Source organism: Oryctolagus cuniculus, chromosome 6 (assembly GCF_964237555.1).
Source record: "Oryctolagus cuniculus chromosome 6, mOryCun1.1, whole genome shotgun sequence".
Lineage (NCBI taxonomy): Eukaryota > Metazoa > Chordata > Mammalia > Lagomorpha > Leporidae > Oryctolagus > Oryctolagus cuniculus.
The window spans coordinates 150,220,328-150,240,415 of NC_091437.1; the positions used below are offsets into that span (position 1 = coordinate 150,220,328).

At 51.9% G+C, this 20,088-nt stretch overlaps 1 protein-coding gene across 10 annotated transcripts in view; it reads right to left on the reverse strand.

Annotated features, from left to right (window-relative positions):
• The window catches only part of MTSS1 (MTSS I-BAR domain containing 1), a 169,063-nt gene that overhangs the window by 14,733 nt on the left and 134,242 nt on the right, over positions 1 to 20,088 (reverse strand). For 5 of the 10 annotated variants that reach the window (XM_008255895.4, XM_002710537.5, XM_008255893.4 and 2 more), the window contains 3 exons: positions 18,901 to 18,975; positions 14,913 to 14,924; positions 868 to 1,025 (listed from right to left, as the gene is read on the reverse strand). In XM_008255895.4, the coding sequence (XP_008254117.1) occupies positions 868 to 1,025; positions 14,913 to 14,924; positions 18,901 to 18,975 (245 nt within the window). The remainder of the gene's footprint in view (positions 1 to 867; positions 1,026 to 14,912; positions 14,925 to 18,900; positions 18,976 to 20,088) is intronic. The other 5 variants (XM_051844799.2, XM_002710538.5, XM_008255894.4 and 2 more) reach the window with 1 other exon arrangement.

Genomic DNA, 20,088 nt, shown 5'->3' on the forward strand with positions numbered 1-20,088 from the left:
GTGGTGCCCACACTACCACTGCACACAGTGGTCTAACCGAACAGCCCCGTCCACGTGCTGACCCCACTCCGCAGTGGCTCGGCTTCAGTGGCTGACACGAGATGTTCTGTCCCGATCTCTGCACCAGTACTCACGCATGTGTGCTCCACAGGGGCTAACCAGCCCCCTTCTTGTTTTTTTTTTTTTTTTTTTTTTTTTTTTTTTTTGCCACCAAGTGGCAAGTAAGACAGGGCAGGGAACTATGGAAGAAACCTTCCATTCACTCAGCAAAGGCCTGAGCTGGGACCATGGGCCTAGGCAAGCACGACCCAGGGAAAAAGTCTACACTCGGGGGAACAACTCGAAGGCAGGCCCCAGTCAGGGCAGTGAGCTGGGGCCTCCTAGCAGCTGCCGAAAGCTTGTGTTAGAAGCTGCATTGCAGTGTGCAAATAACTGAAGCTGCTCCCGCTCCCCGACACTCCTCCAGTGTTCGCCTCCCAGTCATGCCACGGTGCTCGGCTCCTCTAGCCAGTCTCAAAACCCCGCAGAGGGCACCGGGTCTCCACCCGAGTTCTGGATTTCACGGGTCTGGGTTAGGCTCGAGCACCTGCATCTCTAACGAGTTTCCAGGCCTGGGGACCCCACTTTGAGAACCGCTGCACTAGGCCTCGGTGACTTGGGGAGAAAAAGCCAAGTGGAACAGGTGCGCTAGGAACCATGAACAAGGAGCCGGCAGCACAGCCATCAGCTGCTTGGAGAATCCCGGGCCCAGCATCACGGTTCCCGGTGCACAGCGGACACTCGGTGTCTCCGTGTGGATAGGTCAGGCTGGAGGGGAAGCCTCCTCCACACGGCGGCTTAAGCCATCGGGAACCTTCCACCACTTACGATCACGGGCCGCAGCATGGAGATGAAGGTGCAGAAGCGGCCGCGCTCCTCGATCAAAGCTTTTCGCACCGCCTGCTTCTCCGTTTCTTCCAACAAGAGGTACTTGTCGTTGACGTCCTGGAGCGCGCTGTCCAGCTGGGGCTGGATATCACCCCTCCCTGCAAACACGACAGAGCCCAGGTGCGGCCGCTGAGCTGCCAGTCTGCACAACTGCCCGCGCTGCCCAGGTCCTGGCTGGAGCCAAAACCCCATTTCCAGGACTTAAAATGATTTATTGATACCCAAATAGGACTTCAGGTGGATGTTATTCTAGGACCAGACATTTCCAACTTCCAGTACCCAGAGGGCACACGGCTGGTTTATTCCTGACAAGGAACATTTCCTGGGCTGACTTCTTGCCTTGTGCAACCCCAAGGGCCTTCTGCCAACAGAGCAAAGCCCGAGAGCCACATCCAGACAGTATTCTTTCCGCCTGGAACACTCCAGAGGCTCAGGGACGGAGGAACAAGGTGAGGCCCTTAGGGACATTTCCAAAAATGGGCACAGCTGGCTTTGCTGGAGTCAACCTCAATCAAAGAGCCTCTGTGTGGGCAGAAGTTCCTGTCCCTGCAGACAAAGGGGCCCTGGAAATCCTTGGCAGCTGATAACTCCCTAGAGGAGGATCTGAGTGCTCCTCCTGGGGGGAGGGGAGGCCCAGTAACAACAGGACCCACAGTCAGATCTCTGCAGGTGCAGACCTGAGTCTGGCCACGCCCACAGACCCTGCATATGTGGGGCAACCATTCTAGAAGAGAAGACAGAGTGTTAACCCATTAACAACTGCAGAACAGTGTCCACAAATGGTGTTTGTAAATAAAGTTTTATGAGGACACAGCCATGTCCATTCATCGACACCCTGTCTACACCTGCTCTTGCTACATCAGCGGAGTAGAGTACGTATGACACAGACTCCACAGCTCCAAAACCAAGGCGATCTGGCCCTTTGTAGAAGCAGGCCCTGCGTTGGAGGGAGCAGCTACTGCTAATCTGACCCGTGGGTGGGGACAACAGGGTGACTGCAGGGGACCCCAGCTCTAGACACCTCCACACTGGGCTCCCCACGCCGTCACTGAGACCAGATACAGAATTTCTAAACTCCTGCAGGGCAGGGTTTTCCCAGCACCCCCTTCCACACAATGTCTTGTGCGTATACAGCAAATGCTTCGTAACTGTCTTTGATGGTTCTAAACACAGAATGTGGAGTCTGGAAAGGGGCCTAGGAGTTAGGCACTCCAAGCTGTGCTTGTTTCAGCAGAGGTCAGGCCATGGAGAAGTCGAGAAACTTCAAGGTCACAGAGGGAACGTATGGAACGGAACAGAGGCCACACAGCCCAATTGCCTTGACCATGAACTTCTTGTGCCCCTGCCCCGCTGTCTCCAGCTGATGGTGACTTCCTCCTCCTCCGAGGATGGGGCCTGAGCAGGTGCCCCCTAGCCCCCTGAAGAACAGAGGACATGAACTGCCACGCACTGTGTGGTGTGAAGAAAGAAAGGGTCGGGGGCAGTGCCCGGGGTGTGGGCGTGAGCGAGTATTCTCCGCTTCCTCCCACGAGCAGATGAGAACACTATCTGGGGCAAGTCGGCTGGTCGGGCTTGAAGAACATCGCAGTGGAAAAGGCAGACAGATTTTAGTAAGGAAGAGCCACTGTCTAGGCAGGGAACAAGCTCTAAGATAACACCTAAGAGGGAAATCATACACAAAGAACACTCTAGAAAATGCCTTGGACAGCCAGGGAATAGGGTGCACGCACCTCTGTGTCCGTGACTCCTCCAGTATAGACAAATGGCATGGATAACAACGGTATAGTCCATGCCGGCGTTTTACCCAGCAGTGACATTCTATGTACAATTTGAGCCGTTTCAGCGCATTTTCAAGGTGGCCTGCTCACCCAGTCTCCCCTCTAGTCGCCATCCACCTCCCAGGATTACTCTCTCCCATTTCTTCAATTTCTTCGCAAGGATGTAGAGAGAGCCGCCTCCCACCCCTGACCCCAGCATTAACTGTGCCACCTGAGCCACGGGTCTCACAAGTTTTTAGTGAACAGAACAGCTACAAAAGGACTCTCCCATTTCTTGGGGGACTTGCCAGGGGCAAATGACACCTGTCTCCTGAGGCCACGAGCTCACCGGGTGGAGGCTGGGCAACATTGTGGGGTTTTCTCTTTTTCTATTTTAAAACCCTGGCTGGGAGAACTGAAGGTGCGCATGCTGAATGTGTGCACGACGCAAAGCCGTGGGGAGCAGGGCTCTGGGACTGTGTGAACACCACTCCTTTGATGCCACCCACAGAACGGCGCGGCCACGTGGCCCTCAGCTGCTCTCCCACTTGCCTGCTTGATGGTCTAATAAAAAAACACTGGCGGCTGCAGACCCAATCAGCATGTTCCTAACTCTGGATTAAAGCAAGATTAAAACTCTTGCTTACCTGAACCTGCTTGGATATGCTCCAATTAGGATAGTAGTGGTTTTTCTTATAACATTTTAATTGTAAGAAATCATAAGTTTGTGTTTTTACTTCCTTATACAAATTATAAGGTACATGTCCCACCTGTCATTAATAACACTTTTTTTAATTTTAATTTTATTTTATTTTTTGACAGGCAGAGTTAGACAGTGAGAGAGAGAGAGGCAGAGAGAAAGGTCTTCCTTTTTCTGTTGGTTCACCCCCCAAGTGGCCTCTATGGCTGGCGCATTGTAGCCAGTGCGCTGCGCTGATCTGAAGCCAGGAACCAGGCGCTTCCTCCTGGTCTCCCATGCAGGTGCAGGGCCCAAGGACTTGGGCCATCCTCCACTGCCCTCCCGGGCCACAGCAGAGAGCTGGCCTGGAAAAGGGGCAACTGGGACAGAATCCAGCACCCCGACCGGGACTAGAACCCAGTGTGCCAGCGCCGCAGGCAGAGGATTAGCCTATTGAGCCGTGGCACCAGCCAACACTTTTTTTTTTTTAAGATTTATTTATTTGAGAGGCAGAGGCAGAGGCAGAGAGAGAGAGAGAGAGAGAGAGAAAGAGAAAAAGAGAGAAAGTCTCCCATCTGCTGGTTCACTCCCCAGATGGCAACAATGGCTGGAGCTGAGTGGATCCAAAGTCAGGAGTCAGGAGCCCCTTCCAGGTCTCCCACATGGGTACAGGGGACCAAGGACTTTCCCAGGCCATAGCAGAGAGCTGGATTGGAAGTGGAGCAGCTGGGACTCGAACTGGCACCCATATGGGATGCCGGCACTGCAGGCGGCGGCTTTACCCGGCGGCTTTACTTTATGCCACAGTGCCAGACCCGTAACACTGACTTTTAAAAATATATCTACATAGAAAAGCAAAATAAATGGAACTGAGTGTTATCTAATTTGATAAACACAAATTTAAGTCATTCTGTGATTCGAGCAAAATTATTTTAAATACATATGTTACATTAAAAATGTTCCAATTGCAGTATGCTAAAATAAGTATAAACTGTAATGATTACCATAATTATAGTAAAAAAATTTCCATTCAGGATATATCATAACCTGAAAATACAATGTTTATTTTTTAAATGCACTAACACAATATATAATTATATTTAAATAAGCAACTGGAAGAAATTGTTCCATGTCCCAGATAGATATAATGGTTTTAAGACATAGTAATCTTGAGTTCTCTATACATTTAGGGTTGTACTGGCACTGTTTTAGCACAGCCATCCCTAGCTACTCACTGGGGAGAGGGGTTGGTCCCAAGACCCCTGCAGATACCAAAATCCTTGGATGCTCCGGTCAATTAAAAAAATGATATTACATTTGCATATTATCTACACACATTCTCCTGTATACTTTAATACCTAACAAAATGTCAGTGTAGTTGTCTACTGAACAATGACAAGAAAAAATGTCCACATTCAGTACACACAGTTTGGCACCACAGTTAAGATGCCTCTTGGGAGCCCTGCCTTCCACCTGGGAATGCCTCGTCCAAGTCCCACCTCTGCTTCCAATTCCAGCTTCCCACAGATGCACACTCTGGGCAGCAGGTGATGGCTCAAGTCCTTGGGTCCCTGCCACCCCTGTGGGAGACCCAGATTGAGTTCCAGGCTCCTGGCTTCAGCCTGGCCCAGCTCTAGATGTTGTGAGCACTTGAGGCGTGAAACAGTGGATGAAAGAGATCTTGTTCTCTCTCTCCCTTTAAAATAAATAAGCAAAAGTTCAGACAAGTTTTTTTCAAGTGTTCCCAAGCCTTGGTTCGTTGAATCTGCTGATATGGAACCCAAGGATACAGAGAGCCGACGTACAAGACCCATCTGTTTTACTCCCGTCAGCTGTGTTAAGAGGGCCTTGTTCCCACACAGACTTAAGGCCGACCGTGCTGGTAGGTTCACCTCTGATACCCCCACACCCACTGAGGACTATGGTTTGGCCTTGGCTCCCCAAGGCTTCAATCTATTGAGATTTAATCCCCATTTTGAGATACAAAGAAGGCAGAAACTTAATCCAACTCTGGAATTTAGCGCTGGGCCCTCTGGGAGATGAGACTGGTTAGGGAGGGTTGTCAGGATGAAGCTCCCATTGGATCCTGGTGGTTGTAAATGGGGGCTCCACCTGAGGGGCTTCCTGTCTCTTGCCCAGTGATCCTCTGTACCACGCAGAGGCTCTGCCAGACGAGGGCCCCAGACCTTGCCTCTCCAGAACCATCAGCCAAAGTAAACCTCTTTCCTTCATCAATTTCACCCCACTCCCTCCTCCTCTCCTCCCTCCCTTTCCTCCTCCGGGGCCTGCACAGATGCATTCCTGCCTCCCCACCTGCCTGTCCACCCTACAGGCTCGGCTGGCTCTGCCCGAGTCAGGGAAGCCTTCCTCCACTCCCCTCTGATTTGATTTCAGAAACTCCTTATCCATAACCTTCCTAGCCCTCCCACAATTCCATCTCTGTGTCTCTAGTTACTGGACTGATGTCCGTCTCCCCTACGAGGCAGGAAGCAGACACCACGTACATTTTTTGCTCAGGACAGCATTTTCTTTTTTTTTCTTTCTTTTTTTTTTTGGACAGGCAGAGTGGACAGTGTGAGAGAGAGATAGAGAGAAAGGTCTTCCTTGTGCTGTTGGTTCACCCTCCAATGGCCACTGCGGCCGGCACACTGCGCTGATCCGATGGCAGGAGCCAGGTACTTATCCTGGTCTCCCATGGGGTGGAGGGCCCAAGCACTTGGGCCAGCCTCCACTGCACTCCCTGGCCACAGCAGAGAGCTGGCCTGGAAGAGGGGCAACCGGGACAGAATCCAGCGCCCCGACTAGGACTCGAACCCGGTGTGCCGGCGCTGCAAGGCGGAGGATTAGCCTAGTGAGCCACGGCGCCGGCTGAGGACAGCATTTCCTGACACCTGCCTAGAGATAGCAGGAACTCAAATATCTGCGAGTCAACGAGGCACTGAATTTGCTCGCTGGCCTCAATCTTCATGCCCTTAAACAGCCTAGAGCTTCAGAACCAGCAAATTCCAGCACCACCAAGCAGCCAAAGAAGGGAGGACTTGGATGCCTCAGATGAGCTTTCCAGACAAAATTCCTGGGCAAAAAAATTGCTTTTGGCATGGTCTGTGAAATCTAAATCATCCCTGGTCTTGAGAATCTTTTTTTTCCAGGTCTCCATTGTATTCACGCTGGGGACTTCTGATGCCAGGAGTCCCCCGGGGGAAATCTTAGGATGATTCTCTTTGCAGAAAATGCTCCGGAGGCCAAGCCCGGTGAATGGCCCCAGACAGCATCCTCAAAGAGGAAGGAATGCTCTTCTTAATTAAGCAGCGAGAACTGGCAGAGATTTCTGGAGTGAAATGAAGATCCCATATCAACTTCCCCAAAGTTACACTCCCCTTAATATTGGCATAAAGATTCAAGGCAGGAATCAATAACCCCAACGACAGGTGGGGAAACTGAGGCTCAGGAAGATGAAAACTGGCGCACGCAGGGCTGGGCTAGCTGGCGAAGGCGGCCACAGCCACCTCAATTCTTCTCGTTCTGAAGCCCATGTTCTGTGTGGTTCCTGCTCACAGGGAACACACAAATGGTGCAAACAAGCTGCCAGGAGCCCGATCCAAAAGGCCAGTCAGTGGGATGAGCATTCCCTGGCCCCCTCAGGCTCTGGACACACACGCCACAGCCCGCACAGGGCGCTCCCACGGCTGATGTGAGCGCAATGAGTTCATTCAGAGGAAGCACCTGGAACAGCGTCGCGCACGTGCTGTGTACCCAGGAAGCCTCAGGCGCCACCAGGCGCAGCCGCAGCCACTCTGGAGCCGGGGAAGCTATGCAGAGTGGGGTGGGCAGTTTGTTAGTTTAATCAGACTTTTAGGTCAAAGTCCACTTTGATGTAAGGAACAGAGGGACTGCAAAAGATCCCCTAACTCTCTCCCTAAAGCTGGGGGTCTGCACCATCCAGAGTTTTCCCTGGCCCCTGGGTGCGAGGGTTTGGATGTGTCCAGTCTGAGCCACGGAAAGCGGCCGCAGCGCTAGGCCAGGAGTGGGGAGCCGTTTCTCTCCAAGGGCCATTTGGGTATTTATAACATCATTGCTGGGCCATACACAAGTGCCAGTTTAAAAGGAGCCTGCCACAGATTCAGTGAGCTTTGAGTCCTGTCTGTGACTGCCTTGGCAGGGCCACGCCAAATGACTTTGCAGGCCTTATACGGCCCACGGGCCAGGCACTCCCCACCCTGCCCCAGACAACAAGCGCAGGTTAAGAAGAGATAACTCAGGGAGAGAACACTGTCGCCCGTTGAGCCAGGCTCAGCACCTGGAGTGTCCGAGAAGCCCCCATCTCCAGGGCGCTCCCTCCTCTTTGGTGAAAGCCACACTCCACGCCCTGCCGCCCAGTGCCTGCTTCAGGAATCTCAATACTCCTTCACCCCCTCCGTCTTTCACTCAGGTTCCTCCTCAATGGTTCTTGAATCCACCCACCTCCGTCCATCCTAAGCCTGACTACTGCCATCTCGTTTCCGGACAACAGCTTCTTGCTAACTGGGTCTTCAGCTACGGACACGGTCAACCCCAATTATGCACTGTCAGGGCAGAATCTTCTAGAAGCCAGTAAGTGTTCAAGGGCATCACCAGAGTCCCTCAATAGGGCAAACAAGGCCACGATCTGGTCTCCACTCCTCTCTGTTCCTGGGGGAAGAAGGACGAGCCACTCACGCAGTGGCCTTGGAATTAGCACGCGCTTCCCTCTTCCAGCGGCGTGGGAAAAGCCCTGCTTCTAGCCCGAGTTGACATCCTCGGCCGTAGCACTGGACACTTCACCTCCATCCTCCCCCAGAGAACTCCTCAAACCCCAAGGCAGTTGCCCGAATGTCTGTAGCTGTTGCTAAGCTCAGAAAATAGCCACACCTTGGCACGTAGAGTACTTGAACCAAAGTGCACTGGACATGCTCAGAGCCACGGCCTCACTGACCTTTTCCTGCCCTCGCCCCTCTTTCTCCCCCAGAGCCAGTCCGAGAAGCCCCATTCCTCTTCCCCAAGGCCAGCCATAAAGCTTACAGGGATCACCCGGCTCTTGCCCCACCCTTCTGTCTTGGAGCTGCCCTTCAGAAGTTCCTTGCCCTGACAGTCAGACACTCATTCTACAAGGGCCTCCCCCGAACCTGGCAGGAAGGAATGCGATGCTGTCAAGAGACCCCCTGAGGAATTTAACCCGACAAGCTTTGCAAGGTCGCCCCATTCCGGCTGTTAGCATCAGATCCTGCCCTCCCTGTCTGAGCACACTTCTGCACCCAGCTGGCCTTGCTCGTGGAACCTACAACTGACACCCTACAGACCTGAACCTACAGAGACACCCTCCCTTGTGCCTCTGAATCTTCATTTCCGAAGGCTCCCGTGTCACCGACGGACAGCGTTCCCTCGTTACCCTGCCTCTCGCCAGGTGTGGCCCTTACGAGGGAGAGGAAAGGTATCGTCCCTTTCTGTCCCTGCACCGGCCTCATCTGCACACCCCAGGAGAGCATGACTGTGCACTATGCATCCCCATAAGCGTCTAGCACCTGATAGGACGTCCACAGGCTCCGATCGCTGTTCAATCAATGACCCAGCAATGAATGCCAACTCCAGCCGCCAGCCACTCTGATTCTCTTTGTGCCTTCACACACACTCCCTCCTCCTGGAACCCACTGTCACCTCTCATTCCACCCACCCCATCTCTGATTTCAACTTTTAGGAGTGCGTGCAAACACAGCCGTCTCCTGGATCCCTCGGTCTCCTCCTTCTCTATACAGACACAGCGTTGTCTTCACAACGAAACAGACGCTTCTGTTGTCTTGTCACAGCTGTCTGTAAGCGGGCAGAATGCTGTGGAATAATAAAAATCCACAGACATCTGGTCCTGCCCCAGTCCCCACACAGAGCTTCAAAGACCCCTGGAATCTCTTGGAAGACAGGGGCCTCTTTAGTGGGAGAGGGGCCAGGTTAGATAGCTTCAGGATGGCTTAAGTACAGGGTTGCAAGTTTCAGCCTCAAGCCCTCACCTTCAGGGTGGAGAGAGGGGCTGCAGACCGAATTCAAGCCCCACCGGCAAAGGATCTCGTGCATCATTGCCTGCGCAGTGTCACAGGCACGAAAACTCTTCTTCACCAAGCTTCCCCGAGCGTCCTAGGGGGTGAATCTAGGCCGTGTGGGGTGGGTGGTGTGGCTGGGGAGGGTGTGAACTCTGCACCCACCCTCCACCCACCTTGCTATTCTGTCCATCTCTCCCCTGAGCTGCTGGTGCACAAGAAACCTGTAGTCCTAAGTACCAGTGGAGCTGTTCTAGGGAATCACCGAATTGGGGTCGGGGTGGGGTCATAGGAAATCCTGAATTTGAAGTTCAGGGGGCCTGGGGGCCCCATGGTAGCTCACGACTGAAGCTGGAGCAGGCTCATGGAACTGAGCCCTCACCCTGCAGGGTCGGCGCTAACTGGAAGTTAGGGTCAGAAAGGAATCGAATGGCAGAACACCCAACTGGTGTCGGAGAACCCATCTGAGAACATCAGTGCCTTTGCCGGCCTGGCAGAGACGAACTTGGCCTCCATAGCAGCGAGCAGAGTCTACACAGAGGAGGTCCCTCTCACCTGCCTCCTCAATGAATGTCTGAACACATGGACTAGTGAATGAAGGCTGGCATTGGCGGTAGCCAAGGAGAATGCTGACAAATGAGTCAAAGACCGGCACCAGATATGGATTAATTAGCCCTGCTATACCACGGATGCTTGTGGTTTTAACAGGAGAGAAGCAGAGACCGCCAGGCTGCCCTGTCGGTTGGTCACACCCAGCACCAGCCATTCACTTTTTCTGGAGACAGACACCATGGCATGCAAGGAATCGGTGTTCCACGCCAGTTGTCCTTTTCATTCTGTTTTGTTTTGGTTTTGGTCAAAATCAACACTGAGAAAAGCTTGGGTCCCGCAGTACCCGCCCTCCGTGGTAAACACCTCTCCCCTGGCCCCTGAATGCGGCCACTGGGAAGCCAGGTGGCCAGCACTCAAACAGGCATGCTGGGTCCATCCGCCGCAGCTCCTGGGACCAGCAGTGCCAGCAAGGCACGCAGCAAGCCCTGTCCCAGGGACCACCTCTGCCCTGGAGGAGAGGTCAGAGCTCCGGGCTTGTGCGGGTCTGTCGGTTTTTGCCTGGGATCCGCAGCTGGCAAGTAGAGCTAAGGAAGACACCAGCCTCTGAGGACTGCGAACTTGCGTCTGGAATGCAAGAGCCCTGTGCAGGAGACCTGGGGCTTAAACCACTCGGGGCAAGGAAGCTTCCTGACTGTCACAGCAGGTCAAAAACTCCCCCACTGGTGCTTGCCGCTCCCCGTTCTGTACTTACCCAGCAGCCCTTGCAGCCCCGAAGGATGCACCCTCCCTGTTCTTCACTCAACTGCCCTACCTCTGGGGGAGAGGGCCCCTAGGACTATCCCTCTCCAAAAACCACAGAGCGGCTTCTGTTCCTTGTGGTCCTGTGGGTGTGTCCCATGCTGGGTGTGGCCAGGGAATGCTCATGGTGGAAAAGATTCAACATCGAGCAGACTTTCCCAAAGGAAGGAAGGGGGGTGGGCAGTGTTGTGGTATCAATGCTGGCTGCTCCATCAGGGAGCCAGTTCATGTCCCCAGTGCTCCATTTTGATCCAGCTCCCTGCTAAGGTGCCTCGGAAGGCAGTGGAGGACGGCCCAAGTGCCTGAGCACCTGCCACCCGTGTGGGAGACCTGGATGGAGTTCCAGAGTCCTGGCCTTGGCCTGGCCCAGCCCTGGCCCAGCCCTTGGCCATTGTGGCCGTCTGCGGAGTGAAGCAGCAGATGGAAGAGCTCCCTGCCGCCTGCTGTCACTCTGTCTTTCAAATAAGTACACAAATCTTCACTTGTTAAAATTTTTAAAGATTTATTTGAAAGTCAGAGGGACAGGGACAGAGAGAGAGAGAGAGAGAAGAGGGAGAGAGAGAGAGAGAGACCTTTAGCAGACAGTTGGATAGGAAGTGGAGCAGCCGAGGCTTGAACCAGTACCCATATGAGATACCAGTGTTGCAGGCAGATTTACCTACTGGGCTACAATGCTGGTCCCAGCACATAAATTTTTTTTTTTTTTTTTTTTTGACAGGCAGAGCTAGACAGTGCGAGAGACAGAGAGAAAGGTCTTCCTTTTTCCGTTGGTTCACCCCCCAAGTGGCTGCTACGGCTAGTGCATTGTGGCCGGCGCACTGCGCTGATCCGAAGCCAGGAGCCAGGTGCTTCTCCTGGTCTCCCATGCGGGTGAAGGGCCCAAGGACCTGCACCATCCTCCACTGCACTCCTGGGCCACAGCAGAGAGCTGGCCTGGAAGAGGGGCAACCGGGACAGAATCCGGCGCCCCGACCGGGACTAGAACCCTGTGTGCCGGCGCCGCAAGGCGGAGGATTAGCCTAGTGAACCACGGGCGCTGGTCTGCCAGTACATAAATCTTAAAGGAGGCCCAGAACCACTGGGAAGCAGGCAAGGTGGGCGGTACTAGGCGGAGTGGTGGGGTGTCACCGCAGTTCTCAGATGAGTGTCGTCCCCCCTTGGAAGGCAGACGCCAGGGCATCACATCAACTCCGCCCCAGGGCGCCCCCTGTGCCGGGCTACCTTTCACAGCTATTTCTAAATAATGATGGCATTTGACCCATCTTGGTGTGCGCTGTTCCCTGTGCCCCGAATACCACCTCCCTGTACACCAGCCGACCCTTGTCCTCCTCACTCTCAGGAGACCCCCTGAAAGGAGCCAAGAGCCACCATAAAAAAAATGGGGCTCCTGAAGACAAACCGTTCCAGAGACGGCCTTGGGAAATGGGGAGTAAACCGGTTCACAGAGAAAGCAGTCAGCTACTGACCAGAGATACACAGAACACCTGCCTTGTAGATAAGCCCCTTCCCTACACTTGCTCAAGGTTAACAAAGAAAGCTGCAAGGCATGTAGCAACCTATTCCTCTCTCCTAGAGACCCCCTCCCCTAATGTATCCCTTTGACCTAGTACTTTTCCACCGACATTACCACTTCAGACTGCCATACAAGGCCCGCTACTGAAAATTATCCAATGAACTTACGCCAGCCTATAATATGTTAATTTTGTGGTTTTGCCCTTTAAAAGCTGTGTGAGATAGCTGCTCGGGGCTCCTCTCACTTGCTTGCTGCTTGCAGCAGTAGGGGGCCCATTTGTACAAATGAAATAAAATTACCTCCTGTTCTATTGCATCGTCTGGTCCGGAGTCTGTGTTTCTGGGGTCATCACAAGAGGACACCGCTTTTGGGGTCCTACACCCCCACCCCCCAAGCTCAGCGAGGGCCCTTCCTCGCTGCCCTGCTCCACCGTGCGCTGCGTGCATCACAGGGCCGAGCACACCAGAGCGAAGTAGCTGCCAAGTCTAAGTTCCTCGGATGCAGCAATCCTCCTCCCAGGCTCCACACGTTTACCCTGGGCAGTGAATCCCTGCCCCCGGCCCCAGGCAGGCAGGGACCGCGGTTCAAGGTAAATCATGCTAACTCGCTCAAGGGAGAAAAAGGAGTGTACTTCAAAAAGTTTACGGAAAAGTGGAATTTCAAGACATGCTTATGTTGAAGAAAAACAATTTTGAAATCCATGCATAGTTTCTTCTTAACATACATTTTCCAAGAACTTTCTGAAAACCCCTGGTGCGTATGCACACATACACGTGTGTGTGTATATTTTTTCTTATTAAACCAAAATATTTTAACTATCATGAAACTTTGTTGAGATACAGATTTCCAAGCTTAAAAATTATTTAAAGCTTATTAAAAATATTAGCGAGGGCTTCAAACCATTCGGCTCTCCTTCTGCCTCTACACCTGTATTCACTGCCGTGGACATTCAAGGGAACTTCAAAACGACTGTGGAAACACAGAACTAAAAGAGCCAGACATAGAGGGTTCTTCAAAAAGCTCACGGAAATGTGGAGTGGCGAAAAATTATGCATGGTTTCGATTTTTTTTTTTTTTTTTTGCACCCAAATACACTTACCTTTGCATTCTCTTTTCCCTGAACTTTTGGAAGTCCCCTCTTGTCACTCACTGGGACTTGGCGCTACACACCAGCCCTGGTGAGTGAAAAAGTTAAAGGGGCTACAGTGATTCCTCTTGGGCGAAGGGGAGCAGACTCTCTGGAAGTTCCAAGGCCCAGAGTTTGTGGTTTCTTCATAGGTTCCGAACCTACCTCCCCTCATTTTAAACCAAGCGAATGCTCCATTTGCTCCGCTGGCTGACTTGTGCCAAGCTCTCATTGAGCTCAAGCATCAAGAGACCCTTCTAAGAGAGTCGTATTCTGTATGAGTCCATCCCTATGAAACGTCCACAGTAGGCAAATCCGGACAACAGACAGCAGATGGGGGGGCCGCCAGGGGCCAGCGGCTGGGGGATGACTGCTGCACGGGCATGGGCTGTCTTTGTAGGGTGATGAAAACGTGGTCAAGTGAGACAAGGGTGATGGCCGCGTAATGCTGTGAACGCACCAACAGCCACGGACACACACAGCTCCCATTAAAATGATGCATGCTCTTATGTGACTTTTATTGCAATAAGCAAAAAGTGCCTATGTGTTATCTTCCTTCCAAAAGTTTGCTAAAAACCGTTCCAAGTCACAGTGTTGGGAGCTGCAAAGCATCACTGTTCCGAAGGCAGGGGACAAGCGGGCCACCATCACCATGAGGGGACAGGAGGCCGGCCCGCATGCCCCGAGACCGTGAGCTCACCTGACCCCAACCCGACAGAGGAGGCCTGTGCGGACTGAATCGGATTCAGAAACCTCTCTGGAACCGTTCAGTAGACCCCACAGAGAAGAGCTGGGCACACTCAAGCGAGATAAACCACGCGGACACCTCATGGGCAGGCCTTCCCCAGACACAGCGACAGCAGCAAGACCGCGAAGCCGCGTGAAGCCGAGCAGCGTGATCACTCAACACTCGCTCAGGAGGAATCATCTGAGGACTGGAGATCGGACACTTTCGGAGGGAAACATTTCACAAACTCTGCTGCAATAAGTAATACTTCCGATTTTTTTTTAAAGGAATTTCCGATTTTGGAAAGAACGATATGATCATGGGTGGACACAGTTAAAGCTATTTTGCAAGCTTAAGATGACCAAATCTGATTTGGGTATTATTTTGAGGCATTATGTAGACTACACCTTGATATGACTTCTGTGGTATAAGAACACACATGCATACATGAATGCACTCATATCTATGTATGTAGTCATTTCCTGCACAAAGGAGGGCTTTGATCACTCTGTATTTCTTTTTCCCATGAGTCTAAGACTGAATCACGATGACCCAAAGGCTCATAGAATGTTGTGCTCACACTTTTAATGGCCAAACATCCAAGAAGGGCAATGATTAAAACACACACACACGATTTGTTTTAAAGGGATGCAAAATTAAACAGGCACAAGTGATTGATCTGAGCTGGTAGGAAAACCTGGGCAGCCAGCAAGGGGTCGGACAACCATGGAAAGCCCACGCAGGCCCACACCGTGACCAGCCACCAGAGACTCAGCACGGAAGACTTACCGAGAGCATCCACTGGCGGGGGCGCACGGTGAGAAAGGCAGGATACACAATTGACACAAAAAGGAAAACAGTCATGTCAAGCTGGTATTCGGGCAGCGGCAGTCCCACCTTCCCTTCACGGGTTAAGCGGTCCGTGGCTTGCCACCAGACTGTATGTGAAGGCCACTGTATCCACATCACCGAGAGCCGGCCTCCAAGGTCCACTCTCCCGCCTTCCTAACGGTCTTTCCTTCTTACCCATGCAGCCCTCTCCTACACAGCGATCATCCGCCCTTAGAGAATAGGGCAAGGATTTGTAAACGGAGGCAGGGACTACACACACAGAGCAGACCAGCTCAGACGCTAAAGCGATTTATCCTAACTCGGAAAATATCTAGGGAAAAGGCACAAGGAGGAAAACAATGTACAAAGTCCTCCATTTCTGGGTCTGTCTTATGTCCGGGTTGCGGGAACTCCAACTCCCAACATCTGGCTGAGCAGCAGGAGGGGGCGTAGGAGACACCGTCAGGACCTACATCATCTCCACAGCTTCCCGCTACCTTCGCTCTCCGGACCAGGTGACAGGGCTGCCACAGCCCTGCGCCGTGGACCAGACTCCTCTAAAGGCAGGGACCATGTCACCTCCCTGCCTCAGGTGTATTCCTAAGAGGCATCTAATGAGCCTGTCTCTAAGAAAAATACATGCACCCACTGCAGGAACATATCCCAGACTGCTTTCAAATGACCTTCAGATATATCCTAAGAACAGATAAAACATTTACAGTTGTTCCTTAGGGAATATTTCAGTACCTTCAGATGACAAACTAACCCCTTCTGTTACAAAAGAAGAGTCCAGTGAAGACGGAGACATAGGTGCTGTGTGCAGAGGGAGAAGTCAGGGAAATGAGCCACTCGCAAAAATCACCTCCCATCAAGGATAGTGCCAGAACCACGCCTACAGGTGCAAAGGCACCAGAGATTTGCAGAGACAGAAGAAGCTCGTAGATTCAACACCACAGTGTTTGTAAAAGGCCTGGCAGGAAACTGCTGCTCGGGAGTCTCCCACAGACGTGGGAAGAAGGAAGTGCTTATCTGGCTGAAAAATAACTCATTGAAAGCCTCTGTCCAACCTAAAACCTGATGTAAGGGCTGCCGGCACCTGTGAATGAGTGCATGTGCTAAGAGGCCAAGAACCACCACGGGAAGGAGATCCAACAGATGACTTAGGAGTTTTCTAGCATCAAGGAAAACTTCCGCTAACCAGACCCCTAAACACCGGAAAGCCTCAAGGAACCAGATTTCTCCCAGGCCCTGAGCTGTGGCGTTGCCATTCCACTCTCAGGTGGGAGAGCTCTCTACAACAAGAGTCAGAATGGTGGCTCTGGTATCTCCTAGAAGGCTATATTCACCCCAGAAATAGGCACATACGAGCTCTTCATCAGAAAATGCACTTAGACATTTTGGAAAGAAATTCTTTTATAAAAGAGATACAAAGTGTCTTCTGGTTCTACCTTGAAGTAAGGAGAAAAATCATCCACCACATTCTAAGTTCCTGATCTGACTGCTCTTGTAGACATTAGCACACCATCTAGAAAGCACATGGAGGGGCTGGTGTCAAGGTGCAGTGAATTAAGCCTTGACACTGGCATCCCATTTGAGTCCTAGCTGCTCCACTTCAGATCTAGCTCCCTGCTAACGCACCTGGGAAAGTTGCAGAAGATGGCTCAAGTATTTGGGATCTTGCCACCCAAGTGGGAGACCCGGAGGGAGCTCCAGGCCTATGGCCTGGCCATTTGGGGAGTGAACCAGTAGACAGAAGATATCTCTGACTCTCTCTGTCATTCTCTGTGTCACTCTGCCTTTCAAATAAATAAATCTTGAAAAAGAAAAGGGGTGGGGGACTTGATGCTGGAGGCTGCTGGGTCTGTGGCTATGGCTATGGCTAGTAGTCACTTTAGGACTCCATCCCCCAGGCTTCCAGCCCAAATATCTCAAAAAACCTCACAACCCAATGCCAATGACTCCCAAGTCCCAGGGCCACAGGTGGCATCTCTTCCCATTGGGCGCAGCCCAGCATCCTCTGTGTCCCCAACCCTTGTCCCCGGCACCTTGATGGGAGCTCATTATCCCCTGGCAGCCTGAGCCAGTGCTGAGCAGGCTCCATTGCCAGGGGACACTGCAATCAACCTACCAGGCTTCACCCAGAAGTGCACATTCTGCTAACTGGACGGTGCCACTGACTTTAGAAAGAGAGCTCTTCAAGAGCTCAGGGAAAAGAGCTGCTGTTGCCTTTCCACTCCAATCCTGTTCCAAGCCCAGGCGTCTCCCGGGACCACTTCCCCAGACCCTGCTGTCTCCCAGCAGCCAATCCGCCAGCCGCGGGGAGCTTAGCTCCCAGTCCTGCCCAGCACGCTTCCCGGATTTGCTGCAATATGGTGGCAATCGTATTCATAAACCTTCACCTCTAGATTCACTAACATGGCCTAGTACTTGTCAAACAGGTACTGCCAGCTGTCCTAATTAGACAGAATGCAAATCCGAGAAGCACCTGGCCAGAAAACTACACCCAAAACAAAGTCCAGGAGCCAATACGGATGGAAACCCTTGTGGTGCGCCAAAGTTCTTATCTTGCAATTTTTTTTTAAGCTTTGTGAGAATTGGCAGGCGGGGCAGCAGGGCCATTTTTTATTAATGTCAAAGATTAAAACCTGTCTTGGGGCCGGCATTGTGGTGCAGCAGGTTAAGCCGCCACCTGGGACGCCAGCCTCCCATACTGGAGCTCTGGGGCCAGTCCTGGCTGCTCTGCGTCTGATCCAGCTTCCTGCTAATGCACCTGAGAAGGCAGTGGAAGATGGCCCAAGTGCCTGAGCCCCTGCCACTCATGTAGGAGACCAGGACGGAGCGCAAGGCTCCTGGCTTTGACCTGGCCCAGACCCGACTGTTGCCAGATGAACCATTAGAAGGAAGATCTTTCTTACTGTGTCTGTCAGTCTCTCTCTCCCTCCATCCCCTTCTCTCTCTTTGCTGCTGCTGCTCTTTCAAATAAGTGAATAAATCTTTGAAAAAGAATACTTAAATAACTTTGCCCTGCCACCTTCTCCCTACCACTCTCCACCATTCTCTCTCCAAATGTATTTTCTTTCAATTCCAAATACAAGCAGCCTGTTTAGGAAAGGGAGAATCTGGCTTGGGGTGAGGGAATTCTCTCTCTGAAAAGGAAGTTGTTCCCAATTCACGCTACACATCACCCCCAGAGCATCCTGGCCAGAGGCCCACCTTAGCCATCGTGATGCAACAGAGTAGCAACCTGGTAGCAAGAAGGACAGTCTGGACGGAAGGTCACTTTCTCTGACAGTGTCCCTACATCTGAGGTCACAGTAAAATGTAACATGCCTGCCAACTGGATGTGACCCGACGCTTCTCTTCCAACTCCCAGCCCACTGTAGAGGATGCGACAATGCATTGATCTGCAAGGGATGACAACGAGGCGGGCAGGTGCAGGGTCATCCTGCAACCCTCCTCGGTGGTGCCTCACCAAGCTCCACCCGATGAGTCTGGCTCCCACTGCAGCCCTTTCCAACACTCGCACACACTTTAGTGAAGGGTTGTGGAGACTAGAGGCTGTGATCGCAGGAGGAGCAAATGGCATGACTTCCGGAATTATCACTGCCGAATATCTGCACAGAGGCTTTGCTGCATGGCCCCAAAGCGTCCAGGAAAGTTAGAGGTTTCATTCCTAAGCACGTTGGGCACGGAGACCATCAGAGTTTGAGGACAAGGGTAGGACGAGGAGTAGGCCAAGTGCTACTGTGGAAGGCCTCTGAGCTCCTATGTATTCTGCACTTGGCAAACCCTGATCCAGATCAATTCTCTGGCTCCCATCTGCTCTCCAGGGCCACCACACCCACGGAAGTATATGAACTCAACACTGCCTGCTTCAAAGACAGATCAAGCCACCTGCTCACTTTTTCTCAAGGTTCAATGTCAGGGGCAGGATTCTGGGAGTTACCTTTTTTCGCTTTCTTCTGCAGTTTCAGCGTATCTGAGGACTTCTTTTTTATCTCTTGGCGAGCTTTCTTATATTCTAAGAGAAAGCAGAATATTGAATAATTTTACCAGTGTGTTCAACGGAAAGTATTTTAGGGGCAACCATTATCACAGGAAGCATCAAGTAGGACATGCAGTAAACAGCTTTATCGGAATATGATATGCCCAAAAAAATCTCACGAGGACATTTCACCCACAAAGGGGCTATTAAAATGAAAAACAACAAATTGTGCTATGTTCTTTCCCTACAGTGCCAGCTTTGAGGAAAGACAGCATTTGGGAATGTGTTCATCAAAAGGAAACAAGTCAATTTCTCAGCTCAAGTGTTGGGAAGGATTTCCAGTGTTATCTAACTTTTCCAAGGTCCAAATCCATAGCACTTTGATTTAAGGGGAAAAAAAAGATGAGCCAGGCGGGGAAGATCTGGCTGGGCTAAGAGTTCCTCAGACTATGGCTGCAGAAAGCACAACACACGGGAGAAAACCGGGCAACCCAGCAGCCTCACGTTTACCATGAACCCTGTGGCAGACGCTGGGGACACGGAGGAGGGGAGGCCCATGTACACACACACACACACACACACACACACGCTGACCACTTCCTCCGTCCCCACCAGCCCGCTCCCGGAATTCCCCATCTCGGTTGCAGGCACTGTCACCTCTGACACCTCTTGGCTGTCCTCAGAGCTCACTAACTGCCAGCCCGAACCAGTTCCCCTGCTGCCATCCCTCAGGTCTCCCTCCCACCGTCCCTGAGCCCACGTACAGGCTCCAGCAAGGCCCTGTGGGCTCACCCTTTCTCTCTCCAGATCACGGCCCGCCTTCTCTTCACACCCTCCCTGCACGTTGTGGGATCCTCGGATCCACCTTTCTCTCTGCATCCTCACCCGCTGTACCCCCACGCTTAGGCACCAAATATAAGTGCGAGGTCCCAGGTGGGCCAGAAATTAGATATTTAAAAAGAACGTTTAAAAATACCTTTAAACAAAATACATGATTTAGGATGCCATTTTTTCTGTTAAAGATGAATTTATCATTTTAAAAATTTGAGGTAGTGGGTATAAAAGATTTTATATTAACTTTTTTTTTTTTTTTTTTTTTTTTGACAGGCAGAGTGGACAGTGAGAGAGAGAGACAGAGAGAGAAAGGTC